Consider the following 19,471-nt stretch of genomic DNA (forward strand, 5'->3'; position numbering starts at 1 on the left):
TCAGATCATGTTTTAAAGCATGGTAGCCTCAAACTTAAGCCCACTGAAACCTGACTGAAGTTTGTGTTAACTGGAATTGTGTGTTGTGTCCCCCTAGGAGGAACAAGCTGCTAAATTGAAAGCTGAGAAGATTAGGGTTGCATTAGAGAAGATTAAAGAAGCACAAGTGAAAAAGGTAAGTTAGTTATACCAATTTATACGATCCTTATTTTATTTTTTTTTTCACTTGGAAAATGAGGGCAAACTTCTTCTCATTTGTTTCTATTGCCCTTTATAAAATAGGAACACTGTAGTGTTCTAATCTTGAGCAGTAATGTGGTTTCCCATCTAGATTGGACCTAATCAGGAACATCCTAGGATATGGAATAACATTATGTTTTTCTTAAGGAATAGCTTGTTTTTCAGCTAGTGCTCATTGGGAAGATTTTACCAACTTCCACCCAGAACTGAAATGAAGGTCCAGGCTCCTAAGATTGTTCTTGTATAATCTGCAGTCACATGATTAAAATTTGTGCCTGTTTTCTTCACACACCTTTTCCCATTATGCATAGCAGGATTTGCCAGTGATAAATGGAAGACAGTCATAGGTTAGCAAGCATAGTCCTGGAAGGGATGTCCTTGCTAAGGGGTGCTTACAGTTTCCTCTGGGACCTGATAGAACCTATCAGCTGGCCAGTTTGAATATGGACAATTCTCTAAGCCACTTAAAGTTGTGACCACCTCTGTGATCCACATTTAAGAATAGGCAAACTCCCCCTCCAAAAGCTCTCTCTCGTTTCCGGCGCTGGCACAGGTGGCTGCGGGGCCCGAGTGGGGGCCAGCGGGCCCGGCCAGGCCCTGCTTGGGCCAGGCCGGGCCGGGCCACGGCCATCCTGGAGCCGATGGACCTGTTCCAGCCGTGGAACCCCCCCCACTGCCTTGCCGTGGGCAGCCGGAGCGGCTCGGCTCTCCCCCCTCTCCACTGCGATAAGAAAGATTCAACATTCCAGCTGCAAAGCTGCAAGGCCGAGGTGAGAGTAACCCTTTTATTGCTGTGAAGAGCTGAAAACCTGAGGGAAGAGAGAGAGGAGATGCTTAAAGCTGAAATTCTGTTGTGAAGCTATGATATATCAGAGTATCCCGTTGTAATTCCATGAAGATATGGGGAGTGGAGTGTTCAGCTCGTAAGCAAAAGCACCTGCGCTGAGATAGGCAGATGCTGACGCAGCTGTAATTTCATGAGAAGTTTGGACAGGGAGAGATGAACCAGATGAGGACTTTTACTCCAAACGGGAAAGGAGAAAACCTCAGTCCCTAGAGATGCTCCCAGAGATAGTCCTAACGATGAAGATGATGAAGACCCTTTGCTCCCAGGGAAGGAGAAGGGCCTCTGTTTTTGTTTCTGAACGGCTCAACCTTAAAATTGTACCCCAAAAAACTTCAAGAGTGGACCCTCAAAAGCAGTTGCAGGAAAAGCTGCAAGTCGGGGGAAGGGACTCACACGCAGGCAGAGAGACTCCTCCTCTTCCTAAATGGACTGAACAATATTTGGAAGTGGGCGGCTGTCTCGTTGTGATAATGTTTTCATAGCATGAGCAAGAAGAGACTTCTCTTTCTAAATGGACTGAACAAGGTTATTATGGAAGTGGTGAACAGACTGAACATGTTAAGGGTTGTCTTTTCACATTGTCAGTGGGAGAAGGGAGGAAGGTGGGGGGAGGAGGAGAGCTCTGAAGGTGGTATAATTTTTTTTTCCCTCTTTTAGGTCTGTTAATAAACTTCTTTATATTCTTTCAAGTTCGGTGCCTGCTTTGCATTTCTCCTAATTCTTATCTCCCAGCAGATAAACAGTAATGAGTATTTTGGACCAAACCACTACAGACAAGTATTCCAGTCTAAAGACAGAGATTACCAAATGGAGAAAGTCTACTGCCATTACTTGATGTACTCTCAAAGAATAGAGAGTGCCCTTAAAACTGAGCATTTTTATTTTATGACTGGAGTTTTTCAATAGCTTAAAATGCCTTTTGCAGTAATTGTTTGTAGATCAAAAGCTGAAAAACTGTCCTGGCTGGAAGATGGGAATTAACAAGCCAACCAGTGTATTACAACTAGCAGGTTTTATCTTTTCCAGCTGAACAAGATGTAAAAATGGAAGTAATAATGATTGGCAAAAAGAATCTGTTGTCTTACGTCTTTAGATTGGTTTTAAAAAAGGGCTGGATTTTTGTTTCTGGACAGTGACCTCTTTAAAATGCCTATGAAAAGCCACTGTGTTTTAAAAGCAGATTTTTTCACACAACTGCTTCATATTCCCCAGAAAAATAAGATTTAGTATTGCTATATTGTTTACATAATGAGCATTTTTAGAAAATGCTGTAGGAAGCAGGCAGAAAGCTTAAATTGCACATTCAAAAAATTCAGATTCTTTGTAAGCTTGTGCAGAGCTCTATATCTATGTTTGTTCCACCTAGATATTTGAGAAAAATTGTCTGAAAGACACTTTATTAATCAGAACAGGACACCTTGACAGGAAGGATTTTTTTCCTCCTTAACACACAACTGAAGGACTTTCTTGTGTTGAAAGACCTTTATATTTACTTTCTTATGCTGCCTTTATATTTACTTTCTTATGCTGAAGGAGAACAGTATCGTGTTAAGTGTTCATGATACAAATATCTAGCCATCATTTATGACTTTTTACATTTTGAGGGAGTGTTTTGATTGAATTTTATGCTACTGTAAGAAAACCTTAGAAGAATAAACAAGATCTTAAAAACTTTATTTTTATTTGGAATGTGGTAGATTAATCCTTCTTTTTGTTTTCCTAATTTTCTGCTTAACAGTTGGTGATCAGAGTCCATATGTCTGATGACAGCTCAAAAACAATGATGGTAGATGAGAGGCAAACAGTGAGACAAGTATTAGACAATCTGATGGACAAATCACATTGTGGCTACAGTTTAGACTGGTCATTGGTGGAAACCATCTCTGAATTGCAAATGGGTAAGTAATAATTATAAGAATTTCTAATTCTTATTCATTGATGCAGCAGTAGTCTGTATCTTCAGAATGATTTAAATACTTGTCTTCATAATGTTCATCATCCCGTTCATTAATGTAGTAAGTGCTAATTCGTGTAATAAAGCTCATGACTGACCTTATTACAGAATGATCTGAAAATGATTTCTTCTTTTATGTTAAAAGCATGGCTAAATTCTGTGTATTATAGAAGTCTTACTAATGTGTGCCCACTGAGCCTCTCGGTTTTGATATGTTCTTCACAGAAGAAAGAAGAGATAAAAAACTTGTTGTACTTCTTCCTCTTTGTAATTAGCATTTTGAACTGATAGTAATAACTCCTATTGCATAAACCTATCTACATTTTTTCCTATTAAATATTATAATGCAATTAGCAGTATTCCTCTAAAAGCAGTTAAAGCTCCTTTGCACTGCATTGCACATACCACATTGTTTATTTAGCCAAAGGATATAGCATCTTAATGGAAATTAAGGGGAAGGAGTAAGGTGCATCTTATCTATTGACTTTGATTAAAGAAAAACCCAGAACTGAAGCCAAATACCTTGATTTCAAATTACAATGAAAATTAATGTTTCTTCTCTCTTTGGTTGAAACCTTGTCTATTTTAGGTAGTGTAGCATGCCAGATGGTTGTTGTGGGCTGACAGGGTATTCTTTGAATCTTGTACCTATCACATGAAAAATAATATCTTACTAGGCTCAAAAACTTAAAATTTTAATAAAGTCCATTCTTGTAATGAGAGTTGATATGTTTTGAAAGCTATCCAGTTTCACTAATGAAGCTGCAGTGAGATGTAAACTTTTGTATCATAGTCATCTGAAGCTTTTTTGTTTCATTCTTCTGTTAGGTAATAATGACTTTTTAAATTTATTGGAAGACATTATTGCTGTGTTGTTATAGAGCTTGATGGAAGTTATAATTCATAACTCAGAAGCTTCTCAGAATGCACTGGGACCTCAGTAATGTGTTGCCATGTGACACTCCCTGCAGATGGCATTTTGTTGCATTCACACTAAGATGTTGAGATGTCATCTGAGTCCTCATTAGCGATAGCTTCTAGGTTGGGATGTGATCAGCCATATACCCTCTGTAAGAATGTGGGGGAATTGATTTTGTGGGAGAAAATCATGTTCTACTTTGAGGTGCGATTGAAAGGTCAAGCAGGTCCCAGGGGATTCTGAAAAAATTAATTTCCTGAAATGCCACTGTGTGGCCTATATGAAGAAGGAATAAATGGTAAACAGCTAGGTTCTACTTCAGTGTGTTTAAAAGGATAAGAAAGTTGGTCTAATGGTTTCCCAAAGATTTCTTCTTATTTATTTTAGAATGAGGATTTTTAGCTATTTTCTACCATTTCAGTAAATTTTCCTCTTTTTCCTTACTCTGTTCTCTTTTGTCTGTTTTCAGTATTCTGAAGTGCTAGTACTAGTGCACTAGTAGTTTCAGTGGAGAGTCAAAGCTCAGAGCTTTGACTGAGAACCAAAATTCTGACTGAGCTTTGTCTGAGAACCAAAGTTCTCAGAAGCCATTGTTGGTACATCATTTATTGAGCAAGAGAGATCATAGGAAGTAGACAGTGTCAGTTTTCAGACTTATTTACAATATCCCTACTAGCCGTGGGTAGTTCACATTTCAGAAGCGTTTTGTTTTCCCTCTGATCATTGCCCATTACTATTTTTTCACTTTGAGTGAGATAATCATTGGGGATGTAGAAAGAAGTTTTCTGCCAAAAAAGCTACCCAGTGCATTCCTCTGGGAATTGTGTAGACCAGAAAACACATAAATGTGATAACCTTATTTGTGCTCATAAAATTTGAAGTGTTATCATTTGAGTCTGCAGTGTTCCTGTGGGATGGTAGGCCTTCTCAGATTAAAAAAATAGAAACACTTCATATAAACTTGAAGATACGAAAGTCCATGTTGAGTGACTGTATGTATAAAATTAAACAAGGCATGTCGGGAAGTGGACTAAGTTCTTTTAGTCTCTTAGCATAAACTTCTTCCCTAGTGTAGTAGATCTTGAACTCTATTTTCTCTGCATATATGTCTTGTCTCTTAGATATGACTACAGATTAGTTTCTATCACAAAATGCAACGGATTCCAATGTGTTTGCTCTCTTCTTATTGCTGCAGAAAGGATCTTTGAGGATCATGAAAATTTAGTTGAAAATCTCCTGAACTGGACAAGAGATAGTCAAAATAAACTAATGTTCGTGGAACGTATAGAAAAATACGCACTTTTCAAGAATCCACAGGTAAGCCTGAGATTCGTACTGAATGCATGTGTGGCTGATTGCAGTTTCTTACTCTTTTGGTAGCATTTATTTCCATACTTTCATTTTGGTACTTGTGTATGTGTTAAAGTGCCAGGCAACTTTACACTTCAGCGCTACGTACATCCACAGTGTTGTTGGCACAAAGTCAATCCCTAAGACACAACCATGAGCTGAAGCAATCTGTTTGCTAATGTGTTTGTGAGTAGTTTTAATGCACGTGAAGGCAGGCAGTTTCCAGGGATTTATACCAATACTTAGTGCTGCTCAATTATGTAAATATGCAAGAAAGGTGTTGACAGATACTGCTGATAGTAATGTCTCTCCACTGTACGTTCTTAAATTGCTGGCAAGAAGGGGAAGACAAACTCTTAAGAGAGTAGCTACTCCGTGGTCAAATGGCCAGTGAAGAGAAGAGAGCATGTGTCCCTTCCTGTGGAAGTTGGGACCTGCCTATATTCAGCTGTTTCCTGCTCCCTGGCTGAGAAACTGAAGGCCTCTTCCTGTCAAATGGCCCTCTCTTCTCTCAAATGATAGCTACAGACTTGGTATCTGGCAGCAGTTCAGTATTGTAAGGGAGTGAAGGAAAAGAAACAGAAAAGCAGAAGGTGGCTCTTTGAAGAATCTGAATTGAAAAGAACTGGATGTAATATCACTTGATCTGTCTTAACTCTTACCTAACGTATTCCCTTTTGAGCATATGATTATTTTTATATCTGTATGGCAGCTATATGCTAATTTATTGGATTTAAACTGGGTGTTTTGCATGCTTGTCCTATGGGACAACATCAGTTTACTTGATTTCATTTATTTTTAAGCAAGATCTGAAAACCAGGTCTTATGCAAGTGCTTTGCACTGAAGCATCAAAACTCTACATTCTTTTTAAAAGTTTGTAGATTATAGGTTTACTATCAGTACATTTAGTAAGCACTGTCGCAGGAGTAAGATACCAGCATAAACCAAATATATTTCTCCTTGGTTTAAAATATTGAACTGGATAAACTTTGTGAATATTTGGGTTTTTTCCAGTATTAGAGCTAGGGGTTAGGAAGATGATACTTTTCATTGTCCTAGTCTTTTCCAAACTGAATAAGAGTACAAAACTTATTTAATAAGTTATGGTGCCTGTGCGTAATTAGATTCCTTTTAAGAAGTCGACGAGTATTTTATTTAGCAATTCTTTGTGAAAATAAACATTTCTAGTCAGCAAAACTCAGAACAAGGTGGAAAGAAGTACATTGCCTCTGTGTGTGCTTCTTTGAACACACATATAATGGGAGTATGTAGCAGATCTCTGGGGATTTTTTTATATTTTTATTATAGTATTTACAAGTTCATAGTATTTTTATTTCTGGTTGCATTGTAACAGAGAGCTGTTTGATTTGTGGAAAGTCAGGATGATGTTGTTATGAGTCTGTTAGGTAAGAGTATGGACTGATATTTCTGGTAAAGTTGATGATAAGTTAGTTCAATGTATTATTTAGCAGTCTGACAGTTTCAGTCTACAAAGTTTTGTTCAGTTCATGCATTGTTCTTAGTTTAAAACTGTGGTTTCTTCTTACTGCTACAGAAAAGCAAACAAGAAATGCCATTTGGCTTGATTTCAGAATGCCTATAGAAATATTAAACTTTCTTTTATTACAGAACTATCTTCTGGGGAAGAAAGAAACCTCTGAGATGGCAGACAGAAATAAAGAGGTGCTGCTAGAGGTAAGAATATCAAACCAAAAAGGATATAGTGGTCATTTTGGAGCTTGAAGACAAACTGCAAAAGGTTGTGGTGATTAAAATTGATGGACGGAACTGAATGTAATTCTGGAAGACTGTGAATGGAATGTGTTGTATTTGAGATAAATGGCTGTTTTAATGTTACACTGTTTCAGCTCTGATCAGTTAAAAAAAAAGTTTCTGTATTTTGTTTAATATCTAAAATACCATACACAGTGATAATCAAATTGAGGTTGCCTGTAGCCATGGCTAAACCTAATAATTCCAAGTTGAAATTTGCAGAACTGTCAGCTGGGTTTCTGACCTGTGGTGGTAGAGATTTTTTTACTAGCACTTTTCAAATTTTAATTTCTACAGAATTCTAGAGCATGGGTTAAGCTGGTCTAAGTTAATATTTTAAATATTGATAATAAGCAAAGTAGAAAAAAACTTTTTTAATTACATTTTAAGATAAAAACAAATACTGAATTTTAAGAAATGCATGACAGAAAACTAGTTATTATCAAACACATTAAGCAGTTTACAGAACTAAGGGCATTAAAGTGTGGAGCAAATAAAGCAAACAGTAAATATAGCCTTCATAAGATTAAAACTAAATATTTTTGTGTCCTGGCTGAACTGCCGTAGGTTCCACTTGATTTCCAGAATAATGATTATGATTTACATAGTTACCCAAAAGTAAATATTTGGGGTATTGAATTTTGGTTTAAACTTAATACAGTTTAACTTAAAAGTAGCATATGCATGTTATTAATATATTGCTAATATGGGTTTTAATAAGTGTTTGTATGTATATGCTGGATGAAAAAATTGTTTGAAGCCACAACGTGCAGAGAGTTGTAATTCTGCTTAATTCTTTGTCTTGTAGGATTATTCATAAGTCTCTGTGTTGCATATTAATCTGGAGTGTATTTAAAGCATTTGGTTTTTCTCTGTTAGTTCTTTATAAATAGAACCTTAGCAGAAGTTGTAGTGTTGTGGGCAGTTAGTATCAGCGAAGTACTCCTGAAATGAATTGCAGCTGTGTCTGATGGATGCACAGTTAGGTTTTGTGTATGAGGCTATGTAAGGTGACCGTGTGACCTTAAAGCCAGTAAAGCCATTGGGGTACCTATTACTGAGAAGCAGTGGATAGAAAATCTTTACAGTAGCTGCTAATGATCTTTTTGTCATTGTTGCACTGAGCAAATGCTCAGACACCCTATCATGTTTGTCTGAATTACCTTATTGCGTCTGTGATTAACCTGCAGTTCATATCTCATGTGAAAAAAGAGCTGTCCCTGCTATGAGTGCATTCCTTGGATAAAGAATTCCAGTCATTCAAAACAAACCAGTGCATGCTCTCTGTTCTGTCTGTTTCCCAAACCACTGTGTTTATTGGCAGGAATGCTTCTGTGGAAGTTCTGTAACTGTGCCAGAGATTGAGGGAGTTTTGTGGCTGAAAGAGGATGGTAAGAAATCTTGGAAGAAACGTTACTTCCTTCTTCGGGCTTCTGGAATCTACTATGTCCCTAAAGGGAAGGCGAAGGTATGCTACTTAAAGCAATTGTTCTGAATTGTTTATTGCTGGTAAACAGTGCAGACAAGAGTTGGCTTTAAGTTTTGGCTTAACTGTGCTTTTCCAAGTGCCACATCCCTTAATTAAAAGGCTTTATCATGGAAATACTGTGTGAATTATTGTGGCAGCACTTGATGTGAAGGGTGTAACCCCACTTTAAAAATACAAGAGTACAGCGGTCTGCTTCTTGAGTTAGCTTAGGGTTAGATGTTCAGAAATACTTGAGGAAAAGCTTTTGGTGGAGCTCAGAAGCTATCTTTGCGTAAGCAGAATTCAGATGGAAAACCAAATTGCTCTGCAAATGTTGAAGTATCAGACCAACTCCATAACCAGTCTGCATAATTTCATTGTGTTTAGTTAGTTCATATAAATGGGATTCTTTTTGGACCAAATGGTGCTACATTTTTTGAAACTGGTAAGTGTAATTGCATTTCTTCAGGATTACTTACTGCTGTTCTCTGTATCAGTAATGTAAAATAAGTAAAAAGCCACTACAAATATGTTACAGCTTCAAGGGTGAACTAGTGTGAGTTCAAGTCATCCATGAATCCATCAGTCTTGACAGCATCAACTGATTCCCAGTACAGGAAGTTCATCTCCCACACAGCTGGGAACGAAGAGGAAATCTCTATCATCGCAACAGCTCCCTTTAGAGCTGAATGCATGTCAGATGTTCTTTTGCTTCATTCAGACAACCTGTATGCAAATAGCCTGTTGAAATTCTTTGCCCTACACTCACTTCCAAAGATCTTTAGAATTCTACTCACAGTCACACTGGAATTTGGAAACCTTGATTATTACCAAGGTGAAATGTAACCAGCAGCTGATAACTTCCTGATGAACCAATCATACTTACTTTCTCCTGATAGCCACTCTTGAGTAAACATTAGTAGTCCAGTGTAAAATGTTGTCAAATGGCAAAATGCAGACAAAACACAAAAAGCAGACTGAATTTGAAAAAGGATATCCTGGTTAAAAATGAAGGTGTGATGCAAGAGTTTGTGCATAGCTGTATCTCCTCCTTCTGTTGGTAGTTTTCCAATCAGATTGAAACTGGTGTTTGACCTTAAGTAGACCTTACATTAGTATTGGATCTTAGCATTAGACTGATTGTGTCAATGCATGTGGATTTTTTTATAAAGATACTTTGTAAATGACTGTTTTTGTATTTAATAGGTCTCACGGGATCTTGTGTGCTTTCTACAGCTAGACCATGTCAGTGTTTACTATGGACAGGACTATCGGAACAAATACAAGGCACCCACAGACTATTGTTTAGTACTAAAGGTAACACTCCAGCAGTTGCCTATACCTTGAATTCACTCTTACTTGTTCTGAACCATCAGCTGCTTTTTGTTTCCTCTAGTTCTTGTATACAATGTGACTAGTTTGTGAACAGTTGTTGCCTGTTCTCTGTGCTGGTTGTGACTCCATAAACATTTTCATATTGCCCTGAACTGTTTTATTTCCAGACTGATGAGTGCCAGTCTATTTAATTGTTCATCATACTCTAAAACCTACACTAAAGTCTTCTTTTCCATTTGGCAACTCTACACCTTACAACTGTTTAGGCTCAAAGAGATAATACCCCTTGAAATGCTAATTCCAGGGAGTTATCTTCTCAGTGTAGGTCCAGAGTAGTGCAGAAATTGATATTAAATATTCAAGTCTACCCTTTATTGCTCAACCTGAGGGAATGGGGATGCTGTAAAGGAGGCAACTTCTGAGTATAAAGGACAGGTAGAAAGAAGTAGCAAAAAATGTTATAAAACCAGTGACCTGATCTTAAACTGATCTAATAACTTGAGTGCATCAACTTATTTTAATTGCATCAACACATGTCCTAGTTTCTGTTGACTCCCACATAGTGTTCAGAATGGTGCCAGTTCGTGCAAGATAACTGGGTACCAAGCTATTTTAAAACAGGCTTTCACACTGTGTTCACAGCAAGTAAAGTGTCTTCATGGATTTGAAATGGTGCCAGTGATAAGAGATGGTTATAGCTGCACTTTTCCCCTCCCTGATCTGGAGCTCATTTGGTGTTGTATATGTCAGTACATTAGACCGTTTACTGTGCCTGGAGCATGTGGCTGCCTGTCCACTGCCTGAAAAAGGATTTCATTTTCCAGTGGACAGGGCAACATGTCTTTGAGCCCACTGAGGAGACACTGAATATTAAATATGGGACATGATGTTAGTGGAAAGTACACAGCTGAAACTGGAAGTATTTCCCATGTTCTTATAGGACATTGAATGCAAATAAAAATATCAGTATTCAAAGGTAGATATAAATTCCTTGAAGTAAATTAATTTTTTCTGCTTACATGTCACTTTTGTCTGTATCATTTGGACAGGTTAATAGTAAATTACTTTTTCAGACTTTTTGACCACACAGAGTAGTAGATTTTTTTTTAAAAATTATTGCCATTCTGAGCATAAAATTTGATGGTAAAATTAATGAAGACACAAAAATGTGTAAAAATTGTCCCTTTAAGTAAATTAATGGGGTAGATTTAGTTGGGCAGCTTACACCAAGTGAAGCTATGTTTTCTGTGTGGAACTGATGAATCACCAAATTATTATATTAAGCAGGATTCTGCCTTCATAAGTTCTTATAATGTTACATCAGTGTTTTCAATTAGTACAAATATATAGAAACCACACTTCTTTTTTTAATAGAAATAGAGCTTTGTGCCATAATGACTCACTAAGCTGGGAAGTATGTCCTTTGGGACAGGTGAATGGCAAATACAAACTGAAGGCCCAGCTCTCTACTGACGTCCAGACTGGATTTGTCTTTATCTTCACTTCCTTTGTTTATATCAAAACCTAGTGTGCTCAAGTCAGGTGCTGTGCTACTGTTAAATGTAATATTTGTGTGCTAGTATATAAAGTTGACTCCTTGGCCCTAAATGTCAGATTTCTGAGAAGTTCTTTTATTTCTATGTAACCAATTTTTGAACAAGTCCAGGAAGAAGCTGGCTTGTTAGCAAAGTAGTTGTATTTGCTTCTATAGACTCTTTGTTATACAACACATATGTGAAGGCGGCTGGTAGTGAAAACTGAAAAACAACTATCTGCTGTTATTTGTTATATATTCTATGGACATAAACTTGTTCATTTATAAATAATTGTGTTGGAAGGCAACAGGATAAAATATTCTGAAACAGCTTAAAAGTTCTTTGATATATGTTTCAGACAGTCTTCAGTAAAACTTAAATACCTATGATCGCCTAGCAAAACTGTTATGTCACTGAGCTGTAAGCTAACAGAGGAAATGATAAGAACCGGAGTCTTCAGTTACCCCAACAGCTGAGACACCTGTAACTTCTACAGCATGGACAGGAAACAACTGAATAATCCATCCAGAATGATTTTCAGTAACTGATCTTTGAAAAACATGCATTTGTTTCTTGACTGCTGAATTGATATATACAGTGCCTTTTCATTTTCTATACATGCATGTGAGAGCAGCAAGTATTTTTAGATGATAGCCCTATATCAGTAGGGTGGGTACCTTGAAGTCTTTACAAGCTGAAAATGGAGTTATGCTTAACAGTATGTCATTTGGGAGTGTCTCACTTAAGCCTGCAAAGGCAGAGAAGACCAATGTGTTTGTTTTCCTCTAGTTTGGGATTTTTTTATGTGAGATAAAGATAAAATACCAGTTGTCTCTGTCAAGTGGTGAGTCGGTCCATAGGTACAGAAGACTCTTGGTAGGTAGAAAGTACTGCAGCCCTAAAATAGTGGAAGACTTGCCCTTTCTTAGTGTTTCAAACTTGAAATGGGTGCATGCTGGACACACCGCCAGTCTGTGTGTGAAGCAATCCGCGTTGAAAGTCACCTCCTGAAATATTCTGAAACATTTTTAAGTGGGCTTAAGTACAGACGGCTGTTGAAGAGCTTCCAGCATTAGGTTTATCTGTATAGGCCTCAAAAAATAAATGTTTTCCTTGCATTCCTAGCTATTAAAACTTTGATGAGAATGTACAATTTTTTTGCAGCATCCTCAGATCCAGAAGAAATCCCAGTATATCAAATATCTTTGCTGTGATGATGTAAGAACTCTACACCAGTGGATCAATGGCATCCGCATTGCTAAGGTAACCTGCAGGCAGTCTTACGCTGTTGTCCTGAGTAGTTGTCATCACCTGCTTAAAACCATTTACAGTTACTTAGCAAAATACATGGTAAATCTAACTTCCCTCTGTTTAACTATTCTGAACATGAACTGTAAAATCTTCTTACATTTTTCATTCCTTAGTAAAATTATTAGGCTTTGTTACAATAATTCAGCAATTAGGCCTGTTCTTCTTATTTCTGCTGCACCCCTGTCACATGACACAGTTCTGACATTCATCATGGATAGATTTTAGCCAGCTCCTTTCAGATTTTAAAAAAGAAGGCTTGCGGGAGAAGAGAATTTAGAAAATAGAGTTGATTTCCAAGATCCTCAGCTTGTCTTAGTTTATTCATTGGGCCATTTCTTGTTTGACAGTGTCTCTTCTAGCATAAATAAATAGTTTTTCTTTCTTTCAGCAATTCACTAATACAATTAATATTGCCTGAACTCCTTAACAGAGAGCCTGTGTTGCTTTGGGGGGGCTGGCAGGAGGAAAGATGGATTAAAGAAGCCAGAGGTGGAGCTCAACAGTCTGAAAAGGGTGCACAGCCTATATAGAGTTGTTAAACTTCTTTGTCATTTTGCTTAGTACGGGAAGCAACTATACATGAACTATCAGGAAGCATTGAAGAGAACAGAATCAGCATATGACTGGACCTCCTTGTCTAGCTCCAGTATCAAGTCAGGCTCCAGCTCATCTAGTTTGCCAGGTAACAGTGTCATCTATCTCATAATACAAAGATTCAATTGCCTTTGTTATCATCCGCTGTCTGGACACCTCAAGAGGGACTTTCGCAGGAAATGGACTGTTTCTCCAAAGTCTTTTATGCTATATTTAGTCTAAAACATAGACTTTATCTATTACATTCATCTATAGATAATGCACATACAAGTAAAAACCTATTTTGCTATATTACTTGTAATGGTGTATGTATTTGAAATATGCAGTACTTTGTTGTTCACCTCCAAAGAAACATTTGTCTGATACTGAGAGAAGGGATCATAATTTCAAATTCCTGATGCCTCTGTGTTCACCTATTGAAAAATCAAATTTATGTTGTAATGATTCATAGAATATATATGCATAGTTCTTCAACTGCTTTGTTGACTGAAATATTTGAAATTGGAAAATGAGAAACAGCCCCTGCCCAAAGGCAAAGATCCAAACAATCTCTTTAGAGAAAACTTGAAAATACTGTTTCTGTTCCTATGTCAAATTGTGCATGCCTGCATTAATGTGCTTCTGTTTATCTCTCAGCAGAACTGGGGCTGGTTTCTTGTTGCACATAACAGTTTAAAAATTGATATATGGTTTATACAGTGTAATTTCACTGTTCAGAGCTGACTGATGCTTTGGTGGGTGATTTTCAACCTTCAGGGACCTGGTTCGTTATTGAAAATGTGCTATTGTGTGAAGGTGTTTTGTCCACCACAGATACGGGTCAGGAAGTAACGCTACTGAATTGAACAGGTTCAGAAAGTAGCCTGTAAGAATGAGCTAAGCAAATGCAGCCTAACTGGGAAGGTACCTTGTTGTTTTAACTGTGTGGCATAGCGGTAAATTCTTGGTTACTGACAATTTCTCCATCCAAGCTGGGTGTTTTTCTGATAGAGTGTCAATTCTTGTAGGGAGCTGAGCCACAGCCCACCAGCCATGCATGTTCTGCCAAAGTTGCATTCCAACCTGTGCAAGGACAGTTTGGGATTGCACAGAAAGCAGGTGCCAGGCTGAATAAATTGGTCTGGCAGTGCCTGCTGCTGTCTTGTCGAGACACCCTGTGGACCCAGAGTATCATCTGTGTTGGCTACTTGCAGGGTGCACATCAGTCCTTCTCTTGTGTTGAAGAATGGGTTGTTGGCAGCAGTGTCCTGCCTTGGCTGGTGTAGGTTGCCAGGGTCTGTTTCTAAGCTTGTGCTGGGAAGGAGTGCTGGAGGGAGCAGGCTGCGTGCACTGCATGAAATGGGTCTTTTCCCAAAGTGTAGGGGCTGTAGCATGGTTCTGAACCCATACAGCTGCAGTGTTTTACTTTGAAACATATCTGACATGCTCTCATCCTTGTGCAGCTTCAGGTTTGGTTAATACCAGGCATCTGTTGCACTGTTTTATTTTCCAGATGGTAATGGCCTGGATACGAGCTAGAGTTTATATGGTCATTACTGGGAGCACTGTCCTCTGCGGGCATAACATGTTTAACAAGTCACACAGAGTTGCACTATAAGCATACTGACATTACTCTTACATTCAGAAGCATACACTAACTGTTTCTAACTTTTTTTTGAACAGAATCCCAGTCAAATCATTCTAATCAGTCTGACAGTGGAGTTTCTGACACCCATCCAGCTGGACATGTCCGTTCCCAAAGCATTGTCAGCTCTATGTTCTCTGAGGCCTGGAAACGAGGCACTCAACTTGAGGAATCCAGCAAGGTAACAAGAAGACTTTAGTTAGAGAACCAACGCCCAACAAAATGTATGAGACAGGGTGTAGTACTTCTTCCACCTCTGTCTTGAGTGGCGTTTCTTCTCTGTTTTACGTGGTTGATTTAGACTGCTATATAATTGTTTTTTAGGATTCACTTTGTCAGGTAATTCAGCCCTGCAACTTTCTGTTCTTTCTTTTATTTGTGTGCACAGAAGCCTTTTGTTCTTTGAAGGCATTATACACCCCGTCTCAGAGTCCTATTAACCAATGTTGAATGAAGACAAAATAAAAAGATAAGCTGTTAACAAGTTGAATGAAATTCTTTCACTAAGGTCTTCTTCCAGTTAAGTAGCCACATCTTTCCATTGTAAAGATGTGAATAACTGGAGCCTGAAAGCAGATATATATATTTTTAAGTACTTCCGTAGTTTTTACTCAAAAGTTTTCTGTTTTATTAGGTGGAAATGGAACCAGTAATCTCAGTAATTATGGTAAAAACAAAAGTACTGACATTGTCAGCAGCTGTGGATTAAGGCAGATGTGGTATCTCTTGTTGCTCCTAGAGAGTTACAAAAGATTTTAACCCATTGAGGCTGGGTCTCAGGTCTGTTGTGGTGTGGTTAGTTTTCTGTTCTTTCTGTCGTAAACTGGTGTGGTTCCTGTGGAAGATTTCCAAGCACGGGAGAAATTCCACTGAAGCTGGTTTGTTGTCAGGTTTGAAGGAATCTCCAGGTTCCTGAACAGCCTTAAATATCATTAACTGTAGCAGCTACATGTGGAAGTGCACTATGAGAAGCTGTCATGACTTCTGTCAGTTCTGAATCTTCCCCAGACCCCAGGTTCAAGCTAGAGAAGCAAGCTTTTTAAAACTAAAACCATGAGTCAATACACCTGGCACTGGTGCCTCAGATAAATAACTAAAAATAAGATAACACATCACCTTTTCAAATGAGAAAGCATATGACAGTGTGAAAGCTGACATGGCTGCACCCCTTGGGATTCATAACTTTTCTGCAGTGCCTGCTGGCTTGGAAGTTGTCTGATTCTAATAGTAATGTAGTACTCAGTACAGGAATGTAGCTTGCTAAATTATGGTCCAAGTTTTTCTAATGCATGAGTGCAACACATGGGGCATGTCCATCAGCAGATGGCTTCTGTGTGGGTATAGGATGCATCATTTCTGCAGGAGTGGGATAACTGCACGAGATGGGGCTTTTGCTAGCAGGTATCCAACAGAGGTGAAAGAGTACTGCTGTGAGAATGATAATGTTACTTTTTCCTCAAGTTTTGGGTTCAGTGTAAGTCTTGCTGCTACATACACTCTATGTGAGATTTTAAGCAAAAGTTTGAAGTTCACTGCCTTGGGGTTACTGCTGCTCTTTATCAAATCTGTCGTGCTGCTGGCAATTGCTCATCTAAATAAACCCCAAGAATTTTTATGCTACCTGATTAAAGCCATGTTAAAAATAAAATACTCAGAATGCTTCCTGTTGAGGGCCATCCATATATCAAGATTTCATCACTTTCTGCAAATCCAAGAAAAGGTATATTTCTTCATCTCATGCATAACACAGGTAAATGGATTGCCCTGAAACTTCCAAAGAATCCAAATGAAATGAACTGTGTAAACTTAGAGAAGCTGTGTTAAACAATTCTGAGTGAATTGGTGACAAATTTACTTTCAGTGAAACTACAGTGTAAGTCTGGCCCAGGGAACTTCAATAACTAGGAAATCAGACTGGCAGTGAAAAATGTTAAACTGTGTGGCAAGAAAGGCAACGGCAGTTTTGAAAAATTGTAGTTTACATGAGAAGGTGTTAACAGTGATAGTGAGACATGCTTTAGGCAGATTAGTCTCCACTTACCTCAGAGGCAGCTTTGCTCCAGTGCTTTGGTGTCAAAGCTGGCTTAAGAAGTTCATGTGGGCAGGTTGCTGCCAAGTGGCAGAACTTTCCAGCATGTCCCTTCACCTTGTGCAACAGCTCTCTCCCACCTTGTCAGCCTTGGCTCATCCCCCTCAGCAAGCAGGGCAGAGCGTGCTGTGGCTCAGCAGGGAGATGACATTGATGCTCCTTCCAGCCAGGGTGTTTTACTAGTGCCTCCACAAATTAAAAATGGGTGAGCCAGTAACTTCGCAACAATTTCTTGAAGTTGAAAACATGCTGAGATTTCTAGAGGTCTATCATATTTGACCTAAATTTGGTAACCAGTCCAAAAGCATGGGAAAAGAGATGGCAAACAGTTCAATTGAAAAAGTTTGTTTTCTTAGGAAAAAATGCCTAAGAAAAAAGGCACAGTTGATATTTTAAAAAGATATACTATTGTATTTATAGCATTTTTTTAGAATTTCAGATAGTCATGGAGATCTATGTTACAAATAGGAATTGCTAGTATGCAATAAATAATTTCTCAAGATACACAGAAGGACATCACATAATTGTAAGGACAAAAAAAGGACAGTGAATCTCTCAAGGTTCTTCTGTAAACAAAGTATCACTGGACGTTGAAATTTAATTTGATTCTGTGGAAATGGGAGGGGCTCTACCTCCTGAGATGCACAATAGTCTTTTCTCTGTCCTGAGTGTTTAATTTGTTCACTGTAAAAAGGACTGTCTTCAATCGGTATGAGGAAAACACCTCCCTCTTTCAAATATATCTAAGTTTAAGAAAAACTTCCCAAAACACAGATAATCCATCTACTTCCTATTTTGAAAGATTGTTCTTTGCCCAAAGAATACTTTATTCATTTGTTCACAGTTGGGCAGTTAAGATCTCATTGAGTCTCATTTTGCTTGTTAGATTCTGAACACATCCTTTCAAACGAGATGCTACAAGGAGTACCCAAATGCATGCTCACTGTGTCTGCTATAAGGGACAAATTCAAGATTCTCCAAGGTCTTGCCATTCAGAGATAATTATTCTGTTATGCCTTCATCTCCCTCTCTGTTTTATGCCGCCTTTATTTTTCCTGTTGCCTTTTGCTGTCTCAGGTGTCAAAAGTGAAGCTCAGCACAACTAAGGGCAGCACACCCATGGTGCCTTATACAGGGCACAATTAAGGTCAGGTGGTGCTAATTGAAAATTCATTAACCTGGGTGATTGGGAGAATGGCAATTTACAGACTAACACTTGCAAGAGATCAAGATTTCTCTGTTTTGTAATGTGAACACCTTGATTTAGTTCCAGACCTGTTAATATTCTTGCCTTCCAGACCTAATGTGACAGGTAGAGGCACACCCCATGTTTGCTGTAAAACCACTGTTTATTGCTTCTGACTCTAATCCTTTTGGTGGCCTTCTGCACATACAGTCACAGTCACCTGTGTTTAGAACAAAGCAAAAGTGTGTTCCTCCCATGCAGATGAGCATAATTGGGCTAACTTACTGCAAAGTATTTGCTAATAAGGTATAGGTACCCAGTGTGGTCAGTTACTGTGGTGGTGGTGTATTTCTAATGCATGTTTCTATACTGTGCACTGTGAAATTCACAACTTGGCTTGTAGCCAAAACACTTTGTATTAGGAGGATGTTTATAAATTTGACTAATGCAATTATTATTTTAATTTTTAAGAGGAATGTAGGCTTACAGTTTTTGAGAAAAAAACTTAACTTGAGCAAAACCCGCCAAGTAGACTAAAATACTACCTGCTGCTTTCCCATTGATCCTTCCATTAGTCAGCTTTTCCCTGTTTTTCCTTATTTTTTCTGCTTAACATAATAGTTGCATGTGTAACTTTTCTTTCCCAAGTTTACTTTGTTTTGCAGATGTCTAAACATTTCCTTCTGGGGAAATTTTCCTAGGAAATCTCGCTTCTCTTTCTTTTATCTTATTTTTTTCCTTGCCAGTCTTGGATAGCAGAGCATGTGGAGAAGTATCTTGCTACTATTCCTGTGCAGAGCTTGCTCTCAATGTGTTTTAGAGCAGTTCAGGATTTCTACATTTTGTAACACTGAACAGTGTAAGGCCTGAACTAACAGATGTAAAGATTTGACATGCTCTGGGAGGCTGTGTGTGGTTTGATTCCAGTTGTACTGAGCTGAGATGTCCACAGAGTCTCTGGCTCTGCCTGCTGTCCTCTATCATGGCCTGTGGTGCTCTGGGGGGCTCTGTTTGGGTCATTACGCTTGCCCAAAGGAGGCCAGTGATTCTCACTGAGTCCCACTGCCTGTCCCACGGAAGTAACAAGGCTGGTGTATTTTCCCTCTGACAGTCAGCCTCAATTGGAGCAGACCTGGCTCCACAGAATTTTGCCGGCTCCTCTCCCGGGCTGCCCCATCCCCTTGCATGGTCCAGGCTTGTCAGTGTATGGAGTTGTCTCTTGTTCCAGTGTTTTGCTAATACTTC

General features: G+C 38.5%; 1 protein-coding gene across 3 annotated transcripts in view; it reads left to right on the plus strand.

Annotated features, from left to right (window-relative positions):
- RAPH1 (Ras association (RalGDS/AF-6) and pleckstrin homology domains 1) overlaps positions 1–19,471 on the plus strand; it is a 94,071-nt gene that overhangs the window by 66,385 nt on the left and 8,215 nt on the right. For 2 of the 3 annotated variants that reach the window (XM_048309286.1, XM_048309287.1), the window contains exons 5-13: positions 98–175; positions 2,826–2,985; positions 5,156–5,277; positions 6,941–7,006; positions 8,409–8,552; positions 9,759–9,869; positions 12,587–12,685; positions 13,295–13,415; positions 14,990–15,132. In XM_048309286.1, the coding sequence (XP_048165243.1) occupies positions 98–175; positions 2,826–2,985; positions 5,156–5,277; positions 6,941–7,006; positions 8,409–8,552; positions 9,759–9,869; positions 12,587–12,685; positions 13,295–13,415; positions 14,990–15,132 (1,044 nt within the window). Of the gene's footprint in view, positions 1–97; positions 176–2,825; positions 2,986–5,155; positions 5,278–6,940; positions 7,007–8,408; positions 8,553–9,758; positions 9,870–12,586; positions 12,686–13,294; positions 13,416–14,989; positions 17,789–19,471 lie in introns of those variants that run through there. The other variant, XM_048309288.1, reaches the window with a different exon arrangement.

Source organism: Corvus hawaiiensis, chromosome 7 (assembly GCF_020740725.1).
Source record: "Corvus hawaiiensis isolate bCorHaw1 chromosome 7, bCorHaw1.pri.cur, whole genome shotgun sequence".
Taxonomy (NCBI): Eukaryota; Metazoa; Chordata; class Aves; order Passeriformes; family Corvidae; genus Corvus; species Corvus hawaiiensis.